General features: G+C 41.2%; 1 protein-coding gene across 1 annotated transcript in view; it reads right to left on the minus strand.

The window, feature by feature from the left end:
* Positions 1-25,344, minus strand: part of LOC122801241 (FERM, ARHGEF and pleckstrin domain-containing protein 2-like) — a 611,801-nt gene that overhangs the window by 405,384 nt on the left and 181,073 nt on the right. The window contains exon 7 of the mRNA XM_044070792.1: positions 10,455-10,569. Within this exon, the coding sequence (XP_043926727.1) occupies positions 10,455-10,569 (115 nt within the window). The remainder of the gene's footprint in view (positions 1-10,454; positions 10,570-25,344) is intronic.

Here is a 25,344-nt window from a genome sequence, read left to right on the forward strand (position 1 = left end):
ATGCTTCAAATGGTAACAACTTGGCAAGGCTCCAAGGGACACATTAATTCAGCATGCATCTGCTTTGCATTGGTCCCCATAGACTATCCCTCAGACTATCAAGGCTGAAACTGCTAGTCCAGTGAAAGCATATACAAAGCCTGACACTGCATGGAGTTCTCTGTACTCTAAATACAGCGATTCAAAGTAAGTAAGTAGAAGGGGTGTCAAGAGCCGAGTCCCAATCTTGGCTGTACTCGTATTGCAAAAAGTGCTTTTCTGAAAGTATTTACAAGTTTCAAAACAGTGAAATTGAACTTTACAAACTCACACTTTCTAGAACTGCTGTAATGTAACAGTTATGGCAAGAAGCTTCTTTGTATGCCTACCTCAGAGTCAAGCAGTGCAGCACCTCAGTAAAAACAGATGACCAACCAAATTTGACACAGCTCTCACAAAAGAAAACTGACTACACTTTCTCTGCACACCTCTGATACTGGACTGTGAAAGAAACAACCACAGTTATAAATTCCAGCTTGCTTGACATAAAAGCACACAAACGATGCCAGGCCAGATCAATGGCTGAATAACTGTGAGCAAATGACAGCAGAGTTCACTTTTATCCAAACTGTTTCTGTAAGTAACAACCATAGATTAGTTTTGTGCATCTCACAATGTGCAATTCTGATCAAATGAAAATGTATGCAATAATGGCCAAAGCTGTGTATATCAACAGACAAGTCTATAAGATATGGAGTATAGTGACAGTGACTTTAGTCAGTCTGTGTAAGGCACATGCTGGTGCCCCTTGAGCTTCTTTGTTAGAAACCTCTGAGGGCTCTGTAATTGCTGCAGGTGTTTAGTATGGTACATGCTGAATGGGGCATTATAGTAAATTATAGGCCAGATAAGTGACAAGTATAGGGGTTATAACTTATTTTGCTCTCAAGGCGATGCCTTTACTAATCAAGTGTGCTACATAGAAAGCTTTCCTTACTACAGACTTCTTTTCTTTCCATTTACCCAAAACATGTTAGTTCATTGGTTACTCTAAAAGACTGTCACTTGCAGCACGTTTACCAATGCCCTTGTGACATATGTTGTAACCGAGAAGGATCTGAAGACTTACTTTCTCTTACATGGTAAACAAATTAGTAAATAAATAAACATCACACATGTAGTCAGTCTTCTGCATTTTTCTTGCAATGAACATGTTAGTAAGAATATAAAACTGTCTTGAACCCTAAACTGTTTGGAGAACACTGAAATATCTAGAACTGGGGCACTGTGAAATACAAGGCAGAATAGCAGGAAGTGATTTATGAAAACCTTATTTCCTTACTTCATTACTTTTTTTCAGGCTTCGCCACGTTAATGGTATCTATATATAGAAAACGTGTGAGTAATGATGCTTTACTGTCAACTTTCTCATGGCTGCTCTGTAGTTCTGGCAGGACAATATAGCTGTCCAATGGACATGTAGAAGTCAAGTGATATTTGTGCACCCAGATAAACTAAAATGACAGTTTATGCAAAATATTGAGGTGACATTGTAATGGAAATTAAACAAAACAAAGTATGAGAAGATGTATAAATATTTACTTAATACGTTTAAATACGATTACAGTGTTAAAGTATATGAAGAAAATGTTTTACTATGAACAAAATGAAAGTATACTGTGCAGTTACAAACAAAGAAACAAACAAAAATATGTATGTATATGAATACAAGTACTGTGTCATAGTTATTGCTATAGGCATAACACAAAAATCAATTTCAACATTATCAAAAGCTAATTTATTAGATTCAGTCATATAGCTGAATAATATGCTTTTAAGATTAGGTTTGTTTTGTTTAGTTCCGAGATGAAAACATGCTATTTACGGATATTGAAAAATATTCACATGATAAAGAGACTGTCAGCTATTATGTGCCAAGGATTGCCTTTGAATAAATATCATAAAGTGTTTAGTTCTTTGGAGCATGTAGCATGTACAGAAACAATGAATTATTAGTTTATTGTTGAGATGCTGTGTAATAAAGGATAGTATATCTTCAAATGAACAAACAAAACATTGCAGAAAATAAGAGACATGGTAATGTAAAAATTTAAGTAAGTAATTTTTCATCTTTATAGTTTATGTATTTGTTCAATGATAATATTTTTGATAATAACTTTGATTTCTGGATGATAGATAGAAACTTTTATTAGTTCACTGAAAAAAAACAGATATCTGATACTGATGGTTTCTTTTCTCTGAACATGGAGTGTTTCAGTACATTTTGTTTTTAACATAAAAAAATAAAAATAGAAAGACCTGCCCATACTCTGCTTAACTTTCAAATTCTTAGTCCAGTTACAGCTCAAGTGCATTATTTACATATAGTCTTTTCATCATCCGTACTATTTCACCTTGTATTTTAGCATTTTTTCAGTCTTACATTTCCATATTATTAACTGATTAACATCTCTGAGCTGTAGAATGTCACAACTCTAGTGACTACACACATCCTTAAATTCCAGAACACTTTTTGGAAAATCAAATTAAAAAGCATATGACAAACAATAAGTACTATAAAAAGGTGCAAACCGCAATGTTATCAGTAAAAAAGTATTACTTGCAGTGATAACAGTGTATTCGCTCGTTATATTAATATTGTAATATATTATACACAAACCCAGAATTATATTTTCTGTAAAATTTTACAAACAACTCTTCATACCTACAAGAATGTACAGCCCAGGCAAACAATGTCAGAACAATTTTGTTCAGCTTGACTTGGACATTCCCATGTCAGAAAGAAATTCCTTTCTGGGTATTTCTTACTGAAATATTTACTGAATTCACAGCATTGTGAAGAGAATGATATAAGATAAATAACAGATATCTCTCATGATTTACAAATTAATGTAGAAATATCTTTGTCAATTTTTCTCACCATCATCTGTAGTTTCACCTGATGCCAGTTTTGTTTTTGAAATATTAATGTGCAAGTGAAAATATTGCATATAGTCGTGACTAGTGGCAAATAACTAGAAATATCTCCAATGGAGTATACTACACATGGACAATGACAATGTATTCTTCTGACTCATACCATGCCATTTCACACCATGCCTGCCAGTGACACGCTCCTCTCTCAGTTATGAACATATGAATAATGTGTGATAAACACTGCTTAATATCTGTAGTGTAGGGCATCATAAATTAAAAACTTCAGTGTCATTTTGATAAATAATAACTTGCTTTTACTTGTATTGCTTCGTATTAATTAATAAGTCACTAAGTTAATGAAGCAAGCACCAAAAAAGGTCAGAAAAACCACAAGAAACTGTGGGTGTTAAAGTACAGAAAAATGAGCTAAAGACATGATTGACTTAAATTTTACCATATGTTCCAATGGCTATACTGATCAGTACGACAGAAAAATCTACTGTCTGATAAATAAAGATATTATAAGAATGTAGAAACATCATTTACTCTTCTTAAATGATTCTACACACATTTTAAATAACCTTTAATATAAGTATTTAATATAAAAATGTCCATTAAATGTAAGTGTCTTCTTACTACATTTGTATTAAAGGTCAGATGTATGTATTACACACCTTACAAGCATAGCCAGCAAACATATTCAAAAGTTCCCTTCCAACTTGAAGGACGGCAGCACAAGACAGGCTGTGGGAGAACTTGAAATTTCTCACCCCATTAACTAGGTTTACCTTGAAGTTGACAAAAGTGCTACGCTGACTGATGTGTAGTATAATTATATTACTGCGGTGATAGATACGCAAGATGTATCAGAGATAAGAACAAAAACAAGTTATGCAAGGGAAAGCCCTCATGTTGTATGTTTATTCCATATTTTGTTTACTAAAATGCTTAATACTTTTTCACATTCAAACAAAACTCAAGATTCACATTTTTAGAATGTTAATATTCACCACATGCTGCAGTATTCAACTGTGTCCCAGCCAAGTATTTTTCTACATTCTGTTGCACATTCAGCACAGCTAAGGCTTTGAAAATGGCTTTATTCTGTTTACAGATATTTAGTACACTATGCCATCCATTACAATGGCATTGTAATTCCTATGTCTTTGTGTATTTCATTGTAGGCTATCGTCCAACAACTGCACATAATTTCTCTCCGGTTATCTGATCCTGTGTCACATTCTAAAATGTAGTAGATATTCATTTTATAGTTTACAAATCTAAAGTAACTCTACATAACTCTTCATAACATAATTTAAAAGTAAGTCATTTATCCGCTAATCTGATATTATACTTCACAACAAAGATTCCCATTAGTGAGTTTTCAACTCAAAAAAAAAAAGAGACTAATGCAAGAAAACGCGAGTATTTTTGGGTGACCGCTCTTTACAAAGTTCGTCTAGGAATGAAAATCAATGTTTAGCTACAACCCAAAAATACACACAAAAAGAAAACTACGTTCTTTAATTTTACAAACGTGTGCTGCTATGTTGAAAATGTACTCCATTTTAGGACATAGGTTCCGACTATCAGTCAACTTCTCACTAACCACAGGAGAAAAAAAAAACATTGAGCTTCCGAGCATATCAAAATAAGTACTTTGAGCTGCTGCAAACATGCATATGCTGAGCTGCATAAAATAGATCATTTCCCCACTCAAGCCCACCTCCCACGACATACAACCAATAGTCAGATTTGCAGTCTTTACCCCCTCTCCAACAATTTTTGGCTTTAACCAAAATTCTCCAGCGAAAAAAGTTTCAACTCGTTACAAACATTTGAAAAAACGGCTAAATCCAATTCCGTAGTTTCCTCGTCACACACAAAATACACCGCATAATTCTACCTTGATTAATTAATCCACCGATCCTTAGCGGCTCCATCAAACAGTTAGTAATGCTAATTGCCTTCAAGATACAAAGTACACCTGCATGGGGACACCTAGCAAGTCAAGACATTGCCTCTTCCCTCTCAGCCTCATCGCATACAACGTGCACCCCCTACATACACCCAGCTACCCGCAAAGTTGTTCTACAAGACTATATTCAATTTTAGGCAACTTATTAAAAAAAAAAAACAACGCAAGTTTAAAAAGGGACCGGCGCGTGCCATTGCCTAAATCTGCCACTGGGTATTACAGGAAAAAAACAAGTACAGTACCTCACCAATTGGGTAGGGAACGGCAGGAAGAGACGGTAGTTGCTGTGCTTAGCTGACCGGGAACTCAAACTGCAGTGGCTGAACGGGAACTCCTCGTAGTGCCTATATGGCAGTCCGGGAACTCGAACTGCAGTGGCTGAACGGGAACTCCTCGTAGTGCCTATATGGCGGTCCGTGAATTCCTTGACTGCAAAATAGAGGATCCAGTAGCAGGTAAAATCTCCAGTTCTTCGCAAAAAGAAAAGAAGGAATTACCTGCTGCTGGACCCACTATTTATTAGGGGCGAACAAAAGAAGCTTGGGTATGGGGTGGAGGTGTTATGCAAGTGGTGGCTCGGAATGCAAGAATCCGATTGGCTGCCACCACTTGCTTAGCAAGAACTTTTGGAAATGCTTTTTCTACAAAAACTTCAATGTGACCATAATGTTAAAACACACTGAATCGTAACTAGATATGATAAATTACATATTTAGTTATGATTTCAGAGTGTTTTACATTAAGTTGCACTAAAAATTAGCAGTACACTTTCTCTCGCTTGTGGAAGCACTCGGGGATGGCTTGAAAACTGTATCTTCTTATGGCGCGCTCGGCCTTAAAGGCACAGGCACCATGAGAAGGCACTCTGGGTGAATGAGTTAAACTCATTGTCAGTCAGGCAGAGTAAACCCAGGAGGTAGATGGGCCAGCTCCAAAGGCTTCCAGGAATACAGATTCCTCTGGGGGAGAGTTATCAGAGGACCAACCACCCTTCTGATTAAGGATCTCAAGAATGTCTCCAAATGAGATTTCTTCAGGTGGTGATCTTGGGGCCCCTGCTGCTTCATCGAAATTTGTATCCTCTGAAGGACTCCTGAGGGGAGTCCAAATGCCTCCTTTTGCACTTCCTTTTCCTTGTGATTTCCTTGGTGGGATGCTTGGAAAAGACGAATACCCTGCTTGGTAGACTGGAGAATGAGCTGGCTGCTACTGTAGTGCAGAATGATATGGCTCAAGGTACAGACACATCTGGATTCAGAGGGAAGATCCAAAGGGAGAGCGCCCATCTGCATTGCTGAGGCTGAGATAACACACTCCACCACCTCAAAGACTGAACACCCCAGACAGAAGGCTGCTGAAGGAGCAGAGAAGCCATACTTCCTGCCATTGGCTCCGTGCAATCCAGAGGCGGACGTTGGAGCAGAGATGTCCAGTTCCAAGGCTCAGAGGGACTGACGTGGCTCAGACAACTCCAAGTCAACACTTCAGATCAGACAGGGATGATATGGCTCCAGTTATCCAGCTCCAAAACTAGAGTGCTCAGAGACTTCCTCAGAGTCAAAGATACAAATATCTTCAGATATGATTCAGACTGTCCCAGCATACTCTGATCCATGGGCTCTGAAATGGATGGCTGGATCAGAGAAGGAACCAAGTGAGGTGGAGTAGTCTGAACTAGGGCTTCCTGACCTGAATGGATAGCAGCCAGTACTCCTCCCATCTTTACCTGCATAGAGAGAAATCTCATCATTCTGTCCACATCAGCTTCAGTCAGCCTTCTGGAAGAATGAGAGGAAGCTAAAGATGAGTACTTGAGTGCCAGAGTTCCACAAAAGGAAAAGGTACTCTGGAAGGTACTGGATCAATAGTGGTGGAGTACATAGTTCTTCCTCAGGATCTCGGACCTGAAGAGCTTGGTTCTGAGGGGGATGTTGTCAGATCTGGCGGTGATATTATAGTAGTAGTGTTTGGATCCAATTTATGTTTTTTTTCTTTGGCAACTCTGTGGATGAAGGAGCTGAGGATCCTGAAGATTTAGGAGACCAAATGGAAGTCTCCTTAGTTTTAGACTCGAGGGCTGACCTCCTGCAATAGCCTCATAGAAAGATGTAGGGAGTAAACCCTTTCAAAATTACTTTATTTTTTTGGTCCACAATGGCATGCAGTTTAATTTTTTTTTACATGTTAGACAGTCAATCTGAAGGTGATCTTCTCCAAACAAACTTACAGAATGTGTGGACAAGGGCAACTTGTGCCCGCACTTATAAAAACCAGAAGATCCTTTTTCTAACATCCTGAAGTACAAAATACTAAAGATGAGGAATTTTTTTTTTTAAATTAGGAAAGGGAATGAAAGAAAAAGCCAACAGTGGTACCAAAGAATTACAATAAACTAGTGTAAAGGCAAGAAAAGAATAACTACCAACGGTAAAAAAACAAATAAAAGGGCAGATTTATTGAAAGGAAATGGATAAACTATTAGACAAAAAAAAGTTTTAAAACTATTTTCAATTGTCGAGAGTTGAAGGCGACCACATCCATTTGCAAAAGCTGCAAACGAGATCTGGGGTATGTTAGGGGATGGTGCATTATGGGTAAGGGAGGTGCTTGAGGTGTTTTTGGTAGCCACAAGCTAGAGTAACTGCTGAGTCGGATCAGAGGATCGGATCCAAACCCAATAGTTGAAGATGGAATGAAAAATGACAATCAGATTAGTATTGTTTTGAACACCAAGTTCTCATGTTGGGCAAGAGCACACCTCAAAGAAAACATCAAGCTGTAAGTCTGCAATAAGTACACTGGGCTACTGGTAATCAATGCTACAAACCTGGAAATTCGAAGTTCTAGTATGACTGCCGTTATCTACAGCTGGATTTTTTGAAAACAGCTAAAGCAACTAATACAGCAACAAGTGATCCAAATTACTCAGACAAAGCTAACTTGGGTAACAATAGCACAAACTAAAAATACAAAAACTTCACTCGCGATTCCACTGGCACTACAGGCAGTAAATTAGCAACAAAAATCAACCAGTTAAAAACAGCCTCAACTCACTTGTACCCTTCAGCAGAATACTGCTCAATTTTGTTGCTTGAAGATAGCAAAAAACATCTGGAAAAATTAAACATTACATCAGGAGAAAGCTTCAGTAAATTCCACCCAACTTATGAATGCAGCCAAAAGCACTTCAGTCACTCGTGTACACACTGACATCAGTCACACTCCCCAAAGACTTCAAACATGCCATCACACTTCCTTCAAGTCTAATGCACTAAAGACTGAAAAGATTAAGACCTATGTAAAACCTGTCTACCTGGCTAAAATGTTTGAAAAGTTGCACAATAAGCCAGCTCATTTAAATAAATGTGGACTGTTGGATGCTGAACATGAACTCAATCAATTCAGCATGAAAACCTTTTACAAAGTAATGCTTACTGAAATAAGAATGACAGCTTACTTGATGGTGTCTTTACAGACTCTAGCAGATTATTTGAAACAGTCACTTATGACCTGCTCACGAGAAAACTCAGTTTTGACAGTTAACTCACTAAACTTGATCAAAATTAATGACCTTACCCATGACTTTGTTAGGTGATACGGCCGCGTATACACATGCTTTCTGCTAAATGAATCCGCCACATCCACAAATGACCTTCAACAAATTACAGTACAGCTTTTCATTACTGTGTGTACCCTAAACATCAACCTAAACAAAGGTGTTATGCTACCTTACACCTTCCTCAAAAACTAACTTGCCTCCAACAGAACTAAAAGTCAATACATACAAAATTATACCTAATGTCATTCAACAAAGATATTGAGGTCTAACATGATTTGCAGGCATTACCCACTCAAAGCACAGTGAAAATCCTATAAGACACTAATACAGCTTAAACTTTGCTACACTGTCTCCCGGCTGTTACCTATAAAAGCCCACAGAGCATTTGCTAGAAACATATTTGCCCATAATCTTGAATACGTACTACCCCTATTGACAATGACCACTGACATGTCATAGAAAATCCTAAGAATTGTGATAACTAACCCACACACGAACACTATTGTGGCCCACTGGTAACATGCAGTGCTATACATCAGTACCAAGTTTTATTCAAAACTTTTACGAGTCACTGTCCCTTCCAAAAAATACGCTGCTAATTAAAGATCAAACACACCATCAGAGGGACAACCTATTTGATATTATTTCATTAGTAAGGCCTCCACTTAAAACTAATATAGGTGAAAAGGCTTCGACTGTGCTGCAGCCAAATACCTGGAACTGCCAGACACTTGCAAGCTTTAAAACTGACATGAAGGAATATCTAATGTAATCAGTACATGGCTAATACTTCTTATGAAACCTATGACAGTGTCATGAAAGAATACTTCCCAAACATAATCCATACTTAACTAATTTTGTCACATATGCTCTTGTCTTCTGTCTTCATTCACTATAATTCATAATCATGTACACCTACCCAAGTGTTTACCCTTCTTTCATTTACTGCAATTTGTAAAAATGTATATTTGTAAAAGTTACTTTCATAGGTGTTTACAAGACTAATGACCACAAGGGCCTTTTTATGCCTAGCCATGCATCCCAAATCTCTCAAGTTCTGGTAACCTTGATAACTGTAAGCAGGGGCTTGCAAGGTGAAACATTTACAAGCAGGGGCCGGGAAGGTGAATCATTTACAGGCTGCCTTTGTCCATTAGAGACATAGATGCCAAACAAGGGATTCATTTCTTGCTCCCCATCCAACTGTCCATGTTACACTTGAATTGGGTTGGAGAGAAACTCTGCTCCACATGGATGGGAACCTGTTCCAGAGAAGGGGGTAGTCGGTGGGATGCATACTTCTCTCTCTAGCAGGTCCTATTTATATCACAGGCAAGGATTAAGTCTAAGAACAGGTAATCCTGGTGCTGTTTGTTTTGCAGATATGCAGGAGGTTCATCAGATAAGGGTCTGACAATGCCTTGTATAGCAGGCATAAATCTTCCCTTAAGAGCTTGCAGGAGACAAAATAAATGGATACTTGAAGTGGTCTGCAAAGGACATGTTACTTATGCCCTATACTCTTTTAGTGAGGAGCAAGTTCACAGCCAATTACCAGGCTAGCTTTCTTAATAGACCACTCTAAGCCTAGTCAATTTCCCTCTCAAAGGTGAGAATTATACTGTATCTTGTGTCTGAGTCAATTTTACTCGTCCTCAATCATGCAAAAGTCATGACCGAAAAGGGTAAAATAATCAGCCACTACCTACTTATCAAAAAATAAACAAAGAAAGGCTCACATCTAACCTCATTCAGACAAGTCCTCTATCTCCTCAGGTGAAACCGCAAATGCTGGGCAAATACACATTTAATGTGCATAAGATGCCAACAGCTAGCCACCTCGGGGTGTGAACATTGGCTTTAGGGGGTCACTGCTGATGCGATACCCAGGCTCATGGACAAAACAGGAAAAAGGGTTGATGCCAATTCTATATGCAAGATTTCCAAAAGCAACACAACTACGTTTCTATTAAGTTCCAGAAAAATTAATAGTATACTCACAAATGTTTCTTGTGAAACTGCAAGATCTTTTCCTGCACTGCTTCCTGGTTTGGCAAATATTTGTGCATTTTCAGTTGCTCTTGATCTAGTGTTTCATCAAAATCACCAATCTCAGCTGGAATTAGAGTAAAAGGAAAAATCACGTTTACAGAACTGTATATGCTGAAACTATACTTGAACGAGAAAATGTAAAACTGAAAGCTTAATGTCTAAACTTCATTTCTTAACTTTGATAAATATATTAGTCAAGTCTGACAAAAGCAAGAGCAATCTCCTGAAAAGGAATAAAACTTTCATTGCATCCCCAACTCATATCCCCTTTACAATCAAAAGCAATAAAACAGAGCAGATACTCACAGCAGAAAAAGGAGTTGGCTGTCTATTCAGCATAACTGATCTGTGGCAAGGCCCCCATATTAGGCATTTCCCTCTTCCTATATTCCTAGTTTGGCAAAATGTGCCATTTACAGGAGGCAACAAGGATGAAAGCCTTCAAACAATACCTTACAGTAAAAATACAGTGTGCATTCATTTACAAACAAGGCACTGTATGAAACCCAATATAAAATCTGAATTATCTGCTTTTATTTTTTAGGGAATAGCGCCTGGGGTACACCTACCAATGTGGCTCCACATCAATCCATGGCAAGTCACTGTTTGCTGGATCAGACTACACTCCTGTACACTGCCTTAGGTACTGCAGCACCCTTAACTTGGTTGTAGTGATACGCTGTTAAGAGTACAGTGGACCTGTGTACTTGAGCTCAGTAACTGATGTTTTGCTTGCATCTATTAGGTCCTTCATGGTGTGCACTGTACCTGCCACACTACTTTTAGTATACTCATCTCCCCAGCTCTCCACAGCCACTGTCACAGTAATCCACTTTGTTGCTGAATTTCCACTGTCTGGAAAGGAAGGAAGGAAGAAACGTTACCTTTGCTCACAGCCTCTTTTGAAAGTACCAGCCATTTCTCCTAATGTTTTTTTAGTCCTGCTCTTTGCTGTAACTGTGCACAGCCTCCAATGGTGTGACTAGTGTGGGGTGTCTGTAGAGTGTGCCCCATTTCTCTTATTTCTAACTCTGCTGCTCAGATACCTGCTGTCTTGTCTTCGAGAAAAAGTGTACTGACCACTGTTGGGGCCGACTTCCTGGACTTCAGCAAACACATTATGCCTGCTGTATTACACACATACAATGCCGTGAGATAGAGTCATTCATGGTATTTCAACTTTCTACAACACCCCCCCTTTTTTATATTTTTAAATACTGACCATTTTCACTGCCTCTTCACCTTTCTGTCACTCAACTCCTGCGTGCACACACTTACTCATGCTTGGCTCTGAAAGAGAAGACTGTCTGGTCTGCTTTTATCCCTTTCCCTCTCCACCCATCCTGCACTCCTCATACTTTTAGTATGATGCTCCAACCTCAGTTTCATAAAACATGTTTACCACCCCCCAGTGAAACAAATATTCCTTGCTAACAAATATAAAAGTCTAAAATATCCACAGCTTCTTTCTTACCCCATTCTTAACATTAAGGATGCTTCTGAATGTGCAGTTTTAACTCTTGCATCCTTTACTTGTTTTTTTAATAACTTTCCACATCAAAAACCCATAAAAACTCCCTAAACCAGACACTCCCTCATTACTCCATTATTACATTACAATACCCATTACACCATTATAACATTATAATCCCCTCCCACTTTCACCTTAAATCACTGTCACCCTTTTCAACAAACGGAAACACCAAGTATTTGCCGAGGCTTAGTGAAATCATACACCCTCTCTCCCATACCCAAAAAAATAATAATCCTTTCTACTTTCTGGTGATGCACAACAATCTTGCACTTCACACACTTTTTAGCAGTCCCACAACCTACTAAAGTGCTTGCTGCATCATAACCTAAACTGAGCACATTAAGCTATGGGGGGAGCTAATAACTTATCACTAATTCTCTCAAAACCACCTAGACATATGTGCTCTGTGATACATGGCTTAAACCTTGAACTACTAACCCTTCAATCTCAGTTTCCCAATGCGTTACAGGTTAATTTGATCTGGAAGCATGACTCTTGTCAAAGACTGCATAGCCAATTCATCCTTCATGAAACGGTTACATTTACTTTTGATAAAGTTTATTACCCACCCTCCACTTCCAATCTCTTACTCAGCCTTCATCAATTTAATACAAACTCTCTCATCTCATTCATCACAAGAAAAATGGTGTCATCCTGGGAGAACTGCTCATTAGGTCCTTGGTCCATTCTAGGCATTATCTAATTAGCTTCCTCTCGGACATCATTAATCTCGAACCCCAATAGACAGTTTTTTTTTCAGTCTGACATCCTTATTACAAAGCAACTGCCCAAAATATACTCATTGCTCCTTTACAAATGCTGGGACATTCACTGCAAGTACACACTAAGACTAAAACACCCCTACCCTTTATTACTTGCATAACCTGTCCCTCAACCGACATATTACTAAAAAGTACAGTTGTGTACACCTACCATAAACGTAGAGGTTAGAGTGTCTTCACTGTTGCAGTCATAACTGTAGGGTGCTCCTGCCGGCAGGCAGCCCGAGGTCTGCCAGAATCCCAAAGTCTGGGTCCGGCGTCGGCTGTACAAGCTAGTACCCCGACGTCAGCACGCTCTGGTACATAGCCCTCAGCCGACGCCATCTTCTCCAGCCTTTCTTGCCCTAGATGTCAGAAGTCCCAATAAATCAGAAATGAATCCAACAAGGAAACACAAATACACCACAAATAAAATAAAAAGAGGTGATAGGAGGGAGGGAAACCCCGACTGCAACAGTGAAGACACTCTAACATCTACATTTATGGTAGGTGTAGACAACTGTACTATGTTCTTAGTGTTTCACTGTTGCAGTCATAACTGTAGGGTGGAATCCCAAAGCAGTGAAAAGGGGAGGAGGCTTAGACAGAAGGGGCAGCAAGAAGACCCTGCAAAACAGCAGAGGCAAAGCCTGCCCTAGTCTTAGAATACAGAGGGAGATAGTAGTGCTTGGAAAAAGTATGCACAGAACTCCAAGTGGCAGCTTCCAAGATATCCTTGGTAGGAACTCCTCTGAGAAAAGCTGTAGAAGTGGCAGCTGCTCTAGTAGAATGACTTCTCACAGTACCTGGAAACTTGTTTCCCATGATGAGTGTAACAAAATCTGATTCCATAAGCAATCCATTTGGAAATAGTTTGTTTTGAAATAGCTTTCCCAAGAGAACTGGAAGCAAAAGAAACAAACAATTGATTAGTTTTTCTGAACTCTTGTCCAGGTAAAATCGTAACTGTCTGTGCACATCCAATGAATGCAAAATCCTTTCTTTATTTTGAGGATTAGGAAAGAAAGTAGGAAGGTGAATAGTCTGATTTAAAGCCACTTTCGAAATCACCTTAGGCATGAAAGTAGGATTAGTCCTCAAGGATACTCTGTCCTGGTGGAAAATAAGGTATGGTTCCACAGCCATGAGAGCCTGCAACTCTGAGACCCTTCTGGCAGAAGTCAATGCTAACAAAAGAACTGTCTTCCAAGATAAAAACTTAATATCTGAAGATGCAGCAGGCTCAAAAGGAGGCAAAGTAAGTTTTTCTAAAACATAATTAAGATCCCAAGCAGGAACAGGAGGGGTCCTGGGAGGTCTTAAATTCTTGGCCCCTCTCAAAAATTGTCTCACCAAAGGATGAGAAAAAAACAGGAGGATCAGAATTGAAATGAGCAGAAATAGCAGAAGCATGAATCTTAATGGAAGAAAAGGAAAGTCCTTTAGACAAAAGATCCGAAAGGTAAAGCAAAATAGGAGAGAGATTAGGCACCAGAGGGTCCGAACCTTGGTCCTGCATCCAAATACAAAACCTCTTCCATTTAGAGGCATAGGATTTCCTAGTGCTAGGCCGTCTAGCTTCTAGGAGAACATCCAAAACTTGTTTGGGAAGGCTAGAAGAAATCAAATTCCTTTGAAGAGCCAAGCTGCCAGGCAAAGGGTCTTGAGGTTGGGATGTAGTAACCGACCCTGATGATGGGACAGAAGAGAAGGGTTCAGAGGGAGAATCCAAGGAGGCTCCAAGAACAGGTGCTTTAAAGTGGGATACCAAAACTGTCGAGGCCAGTTTGGAGCAATCAAGATGAGGAACTTGGGCTTGTCCTGTTTTATCTTCAGTAATACCAGAGGTAGTAGAGGAAGAGGAGGGAAGGCATATCCCGAAAGGCTTCTCCAGCTGAAGGACAGGGCATCCACTTTCCAAGCTGTCTTGTGGAAGGACCTGGTGCAAAAGCGAGGCAGCTGATGATCGAGATGGGAAGCAAACAGATCTATCTGGGGACATCCCCAAACTGCAGTAATCCTGTTGAATAAGTTGGTGTCTAGCATCCACTCGTGAGGATCTGAAATGTTTCTGCTCAGGCTGTCGGCTAAGAGATTCTGTTCTCCTGGAATGAATTGAGCCTGGAGATGTAGATTCAGATTTAGAGCTGTGTCCCATAAAGCCATAGCTAGTCTGCAAAGGGGCAGAATGAGAACCCCCTGCTTGTTTATGTACCACATGACTGTGGTGTTGTCTGTCAATTAGCAGAGGCCCTGGTTGCAAAAAGTTCTTGAAGGCTAGAAGAGCATTTTGAACTGCCAACATTTCCTTCAGATTGATGTGCCAGTGAAGATGGTCCTTTGTCCAGGTTCCCTGCTGGCAACTGTCTAGAAAGTGTGCTCCCCAAGCATAATCCGAGGCGTCCGTGGTTATGATTTGAGAAGGTTGAGGTAGACGGAAAGGCTTTCCTTCGTTTAAAGCACACACCCTGGACCACCAGAGGAACTCCTTGTGGAGGCAGGGGATCAGAGGAATCAGAATGTCCAGATCGTGGTAATGCTGTGACCATACACTTTTCAGATACCATTGAAGCTTTCTCATATGAAGCCTTGCATTTGGAATCAACAGAATGCAGGAAGCCATGTAGCCCAGAGCCTGCAGGAATTTCCTTGCAGTGAGCTGAGATAGAGTTGCCAAGGTGTTGAAAATTGTAGCCAGCTGTGATTGTTTTTCTGGAGTGAGGAAGGCCCTTTGTAAGGTCGTACTTAAGAGGGCTCCCAAGAAAGTACAGTTTTGTACCTACCATAAATGTAGATGTTCGAAGATCCACATTGCTGCAGTCCTAACACTTGGGGTAGTCCGCTGTCCCAGTCGGCCCGAATACCAAAGTATAAGGCTGACGTCGGTCAAGGCGCATTAGTCTGACGTCAGGGTACAAATGCGCATGACCGACGTCATATCCTCAGTCTTTTCTTGCCCCAGATGTCAGAAGACCCTAAAAAAATAAGGCCAAAACCAAAAAACACCAAACACTCCTGTACCAAATATATGTACAATATATACAAATTTACAAAAGTACAACCCCACCCATACAACCACCCCTAAACACAGAGGGGAAGGAGGGAGGGTAAATTGGACTGCAGCAATGTGGATCTTCGAACATCTACATTTATGGTAGGTACAAAACTGTACTATGTTCTTCATCCCACATTGCTGCAGTCCTAACACTTGGGTAGAATCCCAAAGCAGAGGTAAGGGAGGCTGGCAAATCATAAAGAAGCAGGAGCTGTCAACATGCCGTGCAAAACAGCCGTGGCAAAACCAGCCCTAGATTTAGAGTAGAGAGGAAGGTGGTAATGCTTAGAGAAAGTATGCACTGAACTCCAAGTAGCTGCCTCCAAAATATCCTTAGTTGCCACCCCCCTTAGAAATGCTGTTGAAGTGGCAGTAGCCCTAGTGGAATGAGGCCTAATCCCAGCTGGAATCTCCTTGCCATGATGGGAATAACAAAATGCAATGCAAAACCCAATCCACTTAGAAATAGTTTGTTTTGACACAGGTTTGCCCTGAACTCAAAGCAAAAGAAACAAACAACTGCTGAGACTGCCTAAAATCCTTAGTCCTGCTTAAATAATAACGCAACTGCCTGTGTACATCTAAAGTGTGCAAAATCTTTTCCCCCTTATTTTGGGGATCTGCATAAAAAGTAGGCAAATGAATAGTTTGGTTTAAAGCCACACTAGAAACCACCTTAGGCATAAAGGAAGGATTAGTACGTAATGATACCCTATCCTTATGGAAAATCAAAAAAGGCTCAACCGCCATAAGGGCCTGCAATTCAGAAACCCTTCTTGCAGAAGTAATGGGCAACAAAAAAGCAGTCTTCCATGACAAGTATTTCAATTCAGCAGTAGCCGCAGGCTCAAAGGTTGTAGAGTAAGTTTCTCCAACACAAAATTGAGATCCCAAGCAGGAGTAGGAGCTCATTGGGGTCTTATATTCTTTGCCCCTCTAAGAAATTGCTTGAACAAAGGATGAGAAAACAATGGTGGGTCACAATCAGTGAGCTGAAATTGCTGCAGCATGAATCTTAATGGAAGAGAAAGACAAACCTTTGTCCAATAACTCAGTAAGATATTGAAGAGCCACACTCAAATTAGGCTCAGAAACCTCCAAATCCTTTGCTGCACTCCAAAATAAAAATCTCTTCCATTTTTCTGCGTACACTTTCCTTGTACTAGGTCTTCTGGCTTCCATAATCACATTCAAAACTTGTTGAGGAAGTTGAGACCTGCTGTGGCTCAAAACAGAATATGCCAGGCTGTTAGATGAAGAGAGTGAAGCTTGACATTGAGTAGATGACCGTCCCTCTGAGACAAAGGTGTGGAATCAAAGGTAAAGGCCATGGAGGCTTCCTTACCAGACTCCTCAGTAATGGGTACCAGTGTTGCCGAGGCCAATCTGGAGCTATTAAAATCATCCTTGGCTTGTCTTGTCTGACCTTTAGGAGTACCTTTGGGAGGAGAGGCAGAGGTGGAAAGGCATACACATGAAGATTTTTCCAACTGAAAGAAAGAGCATCCACTTTCCAAGCTGTGTGATGAAACCTTTCGTGCAAAACTTTGGCAGCTGGTGGTTTAGTGGAGAAGCGAACAGATCTATGTCTGGAGTTCCCCATGACACTGTCAATTTCCGAAATACATGAAGATCCAGTTTCCACTTGTGGGGATCCATGATTTGCCTGCTTAACACATCTGCTAAGGAGTTCTGTGCTCGGCAGAAACCTTGCCTGAAGATTTAGTTGCAAGCTGAGCAGTCTCCCACAAAATCATTGCTTGCCTGCATAGAGGATAAGAATGTGTTCCCCCTTGTTTGTTGATGTACCACATGACAGTTGTGTTGTCTGTTCGAATCAACACCTGCCCTGGAAGAAGTAACTCCTTGAAAGCCATTAATGCAAACTGGACTGATAACATCTCCTTCATGTTGATATGTAGATGCTGTAGTCTGGCAGGCCACTTGTCTTGTATCCACCTTCCATTCAGATGAGCTCCCCAAGCTATGTCTGAGGCATCTGTCGTTAGAATCTGACTCGCCTCTGGCCGGGTCACAGAGAGCCCCTTGTTTAGGTGACATTCCTGAGCCCACCACAAAAATTCCTTTTGAATGCAAGGTATTATTTGAATGACAGTGTCCAAATCCTGGCAGTGCTGTGTCCATACATTTTTGAGATACCATTGCAGCTTCCTCATATGCAGTTTGGCATTGGGAAGCACCAGAATATAAGATGCCATGAACCCTAAGGCTTGAAGGACTGTCCTTGCAGTCAGCCCGGACTGAAGAGATAGTTGATGGAAGTAAAGGGAAAGATTCTTTTGTTTGTCCGGGGTTAAAAAGGCCATCTGGGTTGCTGTATTCAGTCTCACACCCAGAAAGCACATGTCTTGAGAGGGTACTAGACTGGACTTTATTTCATTCACAGAATACCCCAGGCATCTTAACACTGCTATCACATATTCCAAATGCTGAATAAGGTCTTCCTTTTCTTGAGCCAGAATCAGGCAGTCGTCCAAGTAAGGATAGATTTGTATTCCTTTTAGCCTGAAGTAAGCTATCACTGGAGCCAGAACTTTTGTGAATACTCTGGGCAGTAGATAAGCCAAAGGGCAATGCAGAGAACTGATAATGGGAACTCCCAGCTCGAAAACGCAGATACTTCCTGCAACTTAGTCTGATAGGCACATGAAGGTAAGCCTCCTTGAGATCTAAAGTTACCATCCAGTGATCTTTGCCCAGCAGAGGTAAAAGCTGTTGTAACATCAACATTTTGAACTTGGGAATGTCCAGATAAGTGTTGAGGATAGATAAATCCAAAATTGGTCTCCACGTGTTCCCCTTTTTTGGTACTAGGAACAGGCGAGAATAAAATCCTAGGCCCCTTTCTGGCACAGGAACCGGCTGAATGGCCCCTATTTGGAGTAACAGAGAAATTTGCTTGTGGGCCTCTTTTCTTTGTAGATGAGGAATGTCTGGCATGCCTTTGAAAGGAGGCAAGGTATGGAAATAAAACCTGTAACCGTGGTGAATGATATCCAATACCCATCTGTCTTGGGTAATTAAACTCCAATTTTCTTTGAAAAGTGCCAGCCTTCCTCCCAAAGGTGCTGCCAGGCGAGAAGGCTCTGGCAGCTGAAAAGGCAGGTCATTGGGTCTGTTTACTGAAAGGACTGACCCCTGCCCTCACCAGAAGACTGAGTAGGTGAACTCCTGTTCTAGGCCTAAAGAACCTCGAGCTCTGCCCCTACCACGTCTAGACCTACCCCTAGACTGGGAATCATAAGAAGGATATGTCCACCCTTAGTAGGCCAATTTCTACTAAACTTGGAGGCTGAACCTGCAAAAATCTTTAACAGTCTGCATAGACTTAGCCTTGTCCTCCATTTTCTTTAAAACTGCTTCCACAGGCGAACCAAACAACACATCAGATTGTAACGGAGCATCTAAAATCCTTGTCTCAACATGCTCAGCTAAATTCTGATCCCTCAGCCAGGCGTGCCTGCGAAGAACAGAACCAGTGGCAGCCACCCTCGAAGAGGCCTGTACAGCATCAAAACCACATTGCAAGGAATGCTTACCCACCTGTTCAGAAACATGAACTAAATCCTGCAACTCTTTACACTCAATACCTTCCGCCAGAGCATCCACCTTAGACTTCAATTGTGAAAGGAGATAATTTTGGTATTTTAACATGTGGAACTGGCAATTCAAAGCCCTCATGGCTAAAGTGGAAGAAGTATACACCTTCTTTCCCCATCTATCCAAAGCCCTTGCCTCTATCAGGAGGAACAGGATTTTTAACAACAGAAGCCTTAACACCTTTAGGCCCCTGAGAAAGTTTCTGGGTCTGCCCTAGGACTCTTAAAAAGATACTTATGAGCTTCAGGCACCCTATAATACCTATCCGGTTTAACTGGGGCAGGAGGCAAAGAATCAGGGTTCAGGGAAGCCTCTGCAAAAACATCTTCCACCACATCCAGAACAGGAGGAATAGCTAAAGGCCTATGCTGGGGTAGAAACAAAAATTCCCTAAGCCTCTTCCTGGAATCAGAGAAATCTTGACCTTCCCATTTAAAATGCTCCCTCATGGAATGAAGAGTCTCTGAAAAGAAAAATCCTCAGGAGGAGAAGCCGAAGGAGTAGAATCATCTACATCAGAATCAGAATAAGGAGGATACTCCTGTAAGTCTTCAGCAAGACTCAGAAGCCTCGAACACTGCTCAAAACTCTCAAGCTCAGGTTCCACCCTAGGCCTCTTATCAGGAGGGGGCATAGAACCTCTAATCATAGTAATCAAATCTTCTGCCATTTTAAGCATATGTTTCTTAGGCAAAGACCCTGAAGAACTAGGAGAGACACCCACTGAAGTTAAACCTGGCCTGCCTCTCGAAGAAGCCTTGGAAACAGAAGGGGAGGGCCTAACCACCTTAGGAAGGGAGCGCAGAACAGCTACCTGAGAAGCCCCTTCAGCCTGGCCTACCTCTTGAGAGGACACATCTTGTAACAGTAAAGTCTCTCCCTGAGACTCCAAAGAAACTTCTGGCAGAACCTCCGGCTCCACCGAGCCTTCTAAAGAACCGGCGTCCAGGACAGGCGGTTCTTCCAACCTAGGCTTTGCTGCTTTGTCCTTGCGCTTTTTAGAGGAAGCGGCGGTTGTAGCATGCCACGGCATTTTATAATTACAACCCTTCCCAAAACTAACCTGGCACAGTCTAATCTTCTCTTTATAGTGCGTTTGTTAAATCTAGCACAAGAGCGACATCCAACAACGTCGTGCTCAGGCCCTAAGCAAGGTATACACAAGGTATGGTAATCCCTATGAGGTATCTGTTTCCCACAAGAAATACAGTTATTCACTTTTTCTGACATCCGGTTAAATACTGAGGCAAGAAAAAAACAAAATATTCCCAAAAGGGGTACTTAGCCAACTTTGATTCGGTCTGAAACTCCGACTTCAGAAAATTTCAGAACGCCAACCTGCACTCGCAATACTGCTTCTGCATCGGACCATGCGGCAAAAAAGACTGAGGATATGACGGTCATGCGCATTTGTACCCTGACGTCCTGACGTCAGACTAATGCGCCTTGACCGACGTCAGCCTTATACTTTGGTATTCGGGCCGACTGGGACAGCGGACTACCCCAAGTGTTAGGACTGCAGCAATGTGGGATGAAGAACATCACCATTTGTTGAGAAGGGATCAAATGTGACTTTTTTGTGTTCACTGAGAATCCCAGAAGGAAGAGAAGATGTTGAACAAATTCCAGATGTTGAAGTAGAAGATCCTTGCTGTCTGCCTGAATAAGGCAGTCATCCAAATAGGGGTAAATCTGAATCCCCTGAAGTCTGCAATAAAACACTACTGGTGCCAGGCACTTGGTAAAGACTCTGGGCGCAGTAGATAAACCAAAGGGCAGTGCAGAGAATTGAAAGTGTCTCGAACCAGCCTTGAATCTGAGGAATTTCCTGCGTTCCTGCCTGATGGGAATGTGTAAGTAGGCTTCCTTGAAGTCCAATGTCACCATCCAGGCGTCCTGAGAGAGCATTGGAATTAGTTGCTGCAGAGTAAGCATCTTGAATTTTGGAATTTCCAAAAAGGTGTTTAACACAGAAAGGTCAAGAATAGGTCTCCATGAGCTTTGTTTTCTTGGAACCAGAAACAGTCTTGAATAAAAACCTTTTCCCATCTCTGAGAGTGGAACAGGCTCTATGGCTCTCATGGCCAGAAGAGCATCCACTTGATTTAAGGCCTCTGACCATTGATGTTTTGGCAGGTCTGGCCAACCGTGAGCCCTTGGCAGAGTATGAAAGTGGAATTTGTAGCCTTTTAAAATCACGTCCAATACCCATCTGTCCTGGGTAATAAGAGTCCAATTTCTGTAAAAAAAGAGACAGTTTTCCTCCGAGAGGGGCATCCAGGTGAAGGGGTCCTGTAGCCCAACCGAGAGGGTCATTGAGTTTGTTTTCTTTGAGATTGGGATCTGTCTTCTCCCCTTCTAGGTGAAGAAGCAGTCCATTGTCTAGATCTGTAAGAGGCCTGAGCTTGACCACGACCTCTGGAGCGTCTATATCTTCCCCTTTGAGGCCTGTCAGACGTGGGAAAGGACCAATTTTTGGAGGGCCAATTCCTGGAAAATCTAGGAGGCTGGACTTGCAAGAAATCTTTTACAGTTTGCATAGATTTTGCCTTTTCTTCCATCTTTTTAATAACCTCCTCAGCTTTAGATCCAAAAAGAACACTGTGTTGAACAGGGGCATCTAATAACTTAGCCTTAACCTGTTCAGGTAAACTTTGTTCACGAAGCCAGGCATGTCTCCTGATAAGTGCCAGAGGCTGCAGCCCTGCAAGAAGCATCCAAGGCATCAAAACCACAATGCAAACTGTTTGTTCACTTGTTCAGTTGCATGCAATACATCCTTAAGTTCCTTATCCTCTGCACATGCAGGAAGGGAAGCAAGCATTTGCTTTAAAACAGACAAAAGAAATTGCTGATACTTAAACATATGAAACTGGCAATTTAAAGCCCTTACAGACAGGGTTAGCAGAAGTATATACCTTTTTTCCCCACCTGTCTAAAGCACGAGAGTCCTTCTCAGAGGGAATAGGATTCCTAGAAGTAGCAACCTTAGCAGCCTTAGAGCCCTGAGAAATAGTTTCAGGATCCGCAGAAGGGTTCTTAAATAAGAATAAATGAGAGTCAGGAACCCTATAAAACCTATCAGGCTTAGAAGGAGCAGGAGGCATGGAATCAGGATTCAAATTAGCCTCAGAAAAAGCATCATCCACAATGTCAAGAACAGGAGGGATAGCTAAAGGCCTATGTTGAGGAAGAAGGAATTCTCTAAGCCTCTTCTTGGAAGCAGAATACTCCTGACCCTCCCAATGAAAATGTTCCCTCATCTCATGCAAGGTTTCCCCAAAAGAGAAATCTTCAGGCGGAGAGGCAGAGGGCAAAGAGTCCTCAGCATCCGAATCCTCATAAGGAGGAAAAGAATACTCCTGATCAGAGGAAGAGACAGAAGATACAGAAGCCTGGTCAGAGGAATCCAGAGGAACATCCTGTCGAGGCCTTTTTTCAGGTGGGGGGTGAGAACCCCTAATCATGGTAAGTAAATCTTCAGCCATCTTTAATAATTGCTTCTGTGTCCTGGGAGTAGATTCAGAAGTAGCTTGGGCAGGAACTTTAGACTTAACAGGAGTCTTTGCCTTTGAAATAGTGATGCGAAATAGTGATGTGAGTAGGCCTGAAAACCCCCTCAGAAGCCGGTACCTGCACAGCAGTTCCGGACCCATCTGAGGGAGCGACGTCCGAAGGTCCTGCAGCAGTTAAAATAGTAGGCCTTGATGGCTCCCCATGGGAGTCCGTATCGGCCATCGGTTCAGAAGCGGCGGATGACAGGGGCTGCAAAAGCGCCTCACTGACAACAGCCGAACCGGACGCTGGCTCCAGCTGCAACGAGTGCTGTTTGGACCTCGGAGGCCTGTCTGTCTTGGCGCTTCTTTTGAATTCCGGTAGTGTCCGACGACATTCTATAATTGAAGCGTCTGCCAAAATAATTTAGAGCCCAATCGTACCTGCGCTTGATAGTACGAGAATTGAACCTGGCACAGAACCGACAACAAGAAACGTCGTGGTCAGGGCCTAAAGCAAGGTAGACAGTAAGAGTGGAAATCTTTGAGGTATTTGTTTCCCACACGATATACAATTATTAACTTTTTCTGACATCGGAGGAACAAGAAAAAGATTCCCCAACGGGTACTTAGCTTTGAGAAGAGAAGTAAGAACTTCGGACCGACAACAAAATACGCTGTTCGAAAATCGCCAACCAACGACTTGCGAGCTGCTTTCCACCGCACGGCAAGAAAGACTGGAGAAGATGGCGTCGGCTGAGGGCTATGTACCAGAGCATGCTGATGTCAGGGTACTAGCTTGTACAGCCGACGCCGGACCCAGACTTTGGGATTCTGGCCGACCTCGGGCTGCCTGCCGGCAGGAGCACCCTACAGTTATGACTGCAACAGTGAAACACGAAGAACATCCATAAATTCCATTAATATAACAGATATTTTATCCAATGCTATTTTAATGATGCAACCTCCTCCCCTAACCAATACCTCATATACATTCAAAATTAATTACCCTCCACAAATTTAGTGCCATAAAGCTATTTCTATTCTGTGAAAGTCATCAGAGCCTCACACCATTTAGTGAAAAGACAAAGCCTGGGAAGCTAATAAAAATGCTTCATCTTAAGCTAACCCTACCAAACACAACAATGCACTAAGACGAAGCATCAGCAGTCTTTTCTGGAATTAGTACACTCGAGTAAAAATCTTGACCCTCATGATCATCTTCTGGAATGTTTTATTAGCAAATGATCCACCTGTAAAGTTTGCTGTTCTTTATCAGAGTAGTATTTAACAATGCTACAGTCCATTTTTTTGAAGAAATTCTACTGCATTTCCATGGACTGTTCCCACAACCCAGGTATGTTGCTCTCTTAAAAACTCAAACTTCCCTCGTAGGGATACTGTGAAAAGGGGAAGGAGCAAAAGGAAAAGTCAAAAGTAATTTGAAAGACAAGAAAAACGAAGGTAGCAAAGATAAACATAACTCCAGTTAAAATACAATGAAAACAATAAAAGTAAACCACAAGTCTCGTAACACGGCTGAAAACTTTAATTTCATTACGTGCTTTCACAGTTCAATACTGCTTCTTCAGACCATTAAAAAAACAAACTAAAAATCACTTTATATAAAACAATTAATTCAAAAGCTCAACTTACAACACAAATACAAATCACATGCTCCAACTACAAAAAAAAAAAACAAAGATACATTGCAACTAGTCTTGCAACAACTAATCTTAAAGGGGAAGTACACATAACGGCATTATCTCCTTAGGTGCCTAGACTTTGGAACAGGCTTCAAAATTTTCCCATTTAATCCCTTACCTTTGTCGGCTTGCAACTTAATTATCCAACGTAATGCCCTTTCATCAGTGACACAATCAACACCTACTGTAAGAAAACCCCAACCTTTCTATAACCATAAAGGTGAATGAATGTGCACTTCCATTCTGAGCAATGCGTCTTGCAAGGGCATTTGTTTCATCCAACTGCCTGATATGCCTAATATACTCTCTTATCCTCTAAGGCTTCTATTAGTCTTTCCTACATAGAGACGGTGTACACTGTACCAAATACACTGTCTCTGGTATTACAGTTGGCAGTCAAATTAAAAGTGAATCTGATACCTAATGATGGATGATTAAAGCTGCCCTCAGGATTAATAAAATTAAAAAATTTTAAGTCTTACAAAGAAATGTACCTTTATTGTGCAAGCCTGTTTCCTGTTGATTCCCATTACTGCAAAAAAGGCTCTTTAAATTCTTTTTGTTCTTACATCTATAGTTAGGTTTCTCCCCTACCAGATTTTTCAGCTCATCAGTTAAGGTATGCCAGTTTCTTTCCACTACTTGATGTACTGTTTCAGTGTCACAAG

Source organism: Protopterus annectens, chromosome 4.part1, assembly GCF_019279795.1.
Source record: "Protopterus annectens isolate FY-2018-M chromosome 4.part1, PAN1.0, whole genome shotgun sequence".
In the NCBI taxonomy this organism is placed as follows: domain Eukaryota; kingdom Metazoa; phylum Chordata; order Ceratodontiformes; family Protopteridae; genus Protopterus; species Protopterus annectens.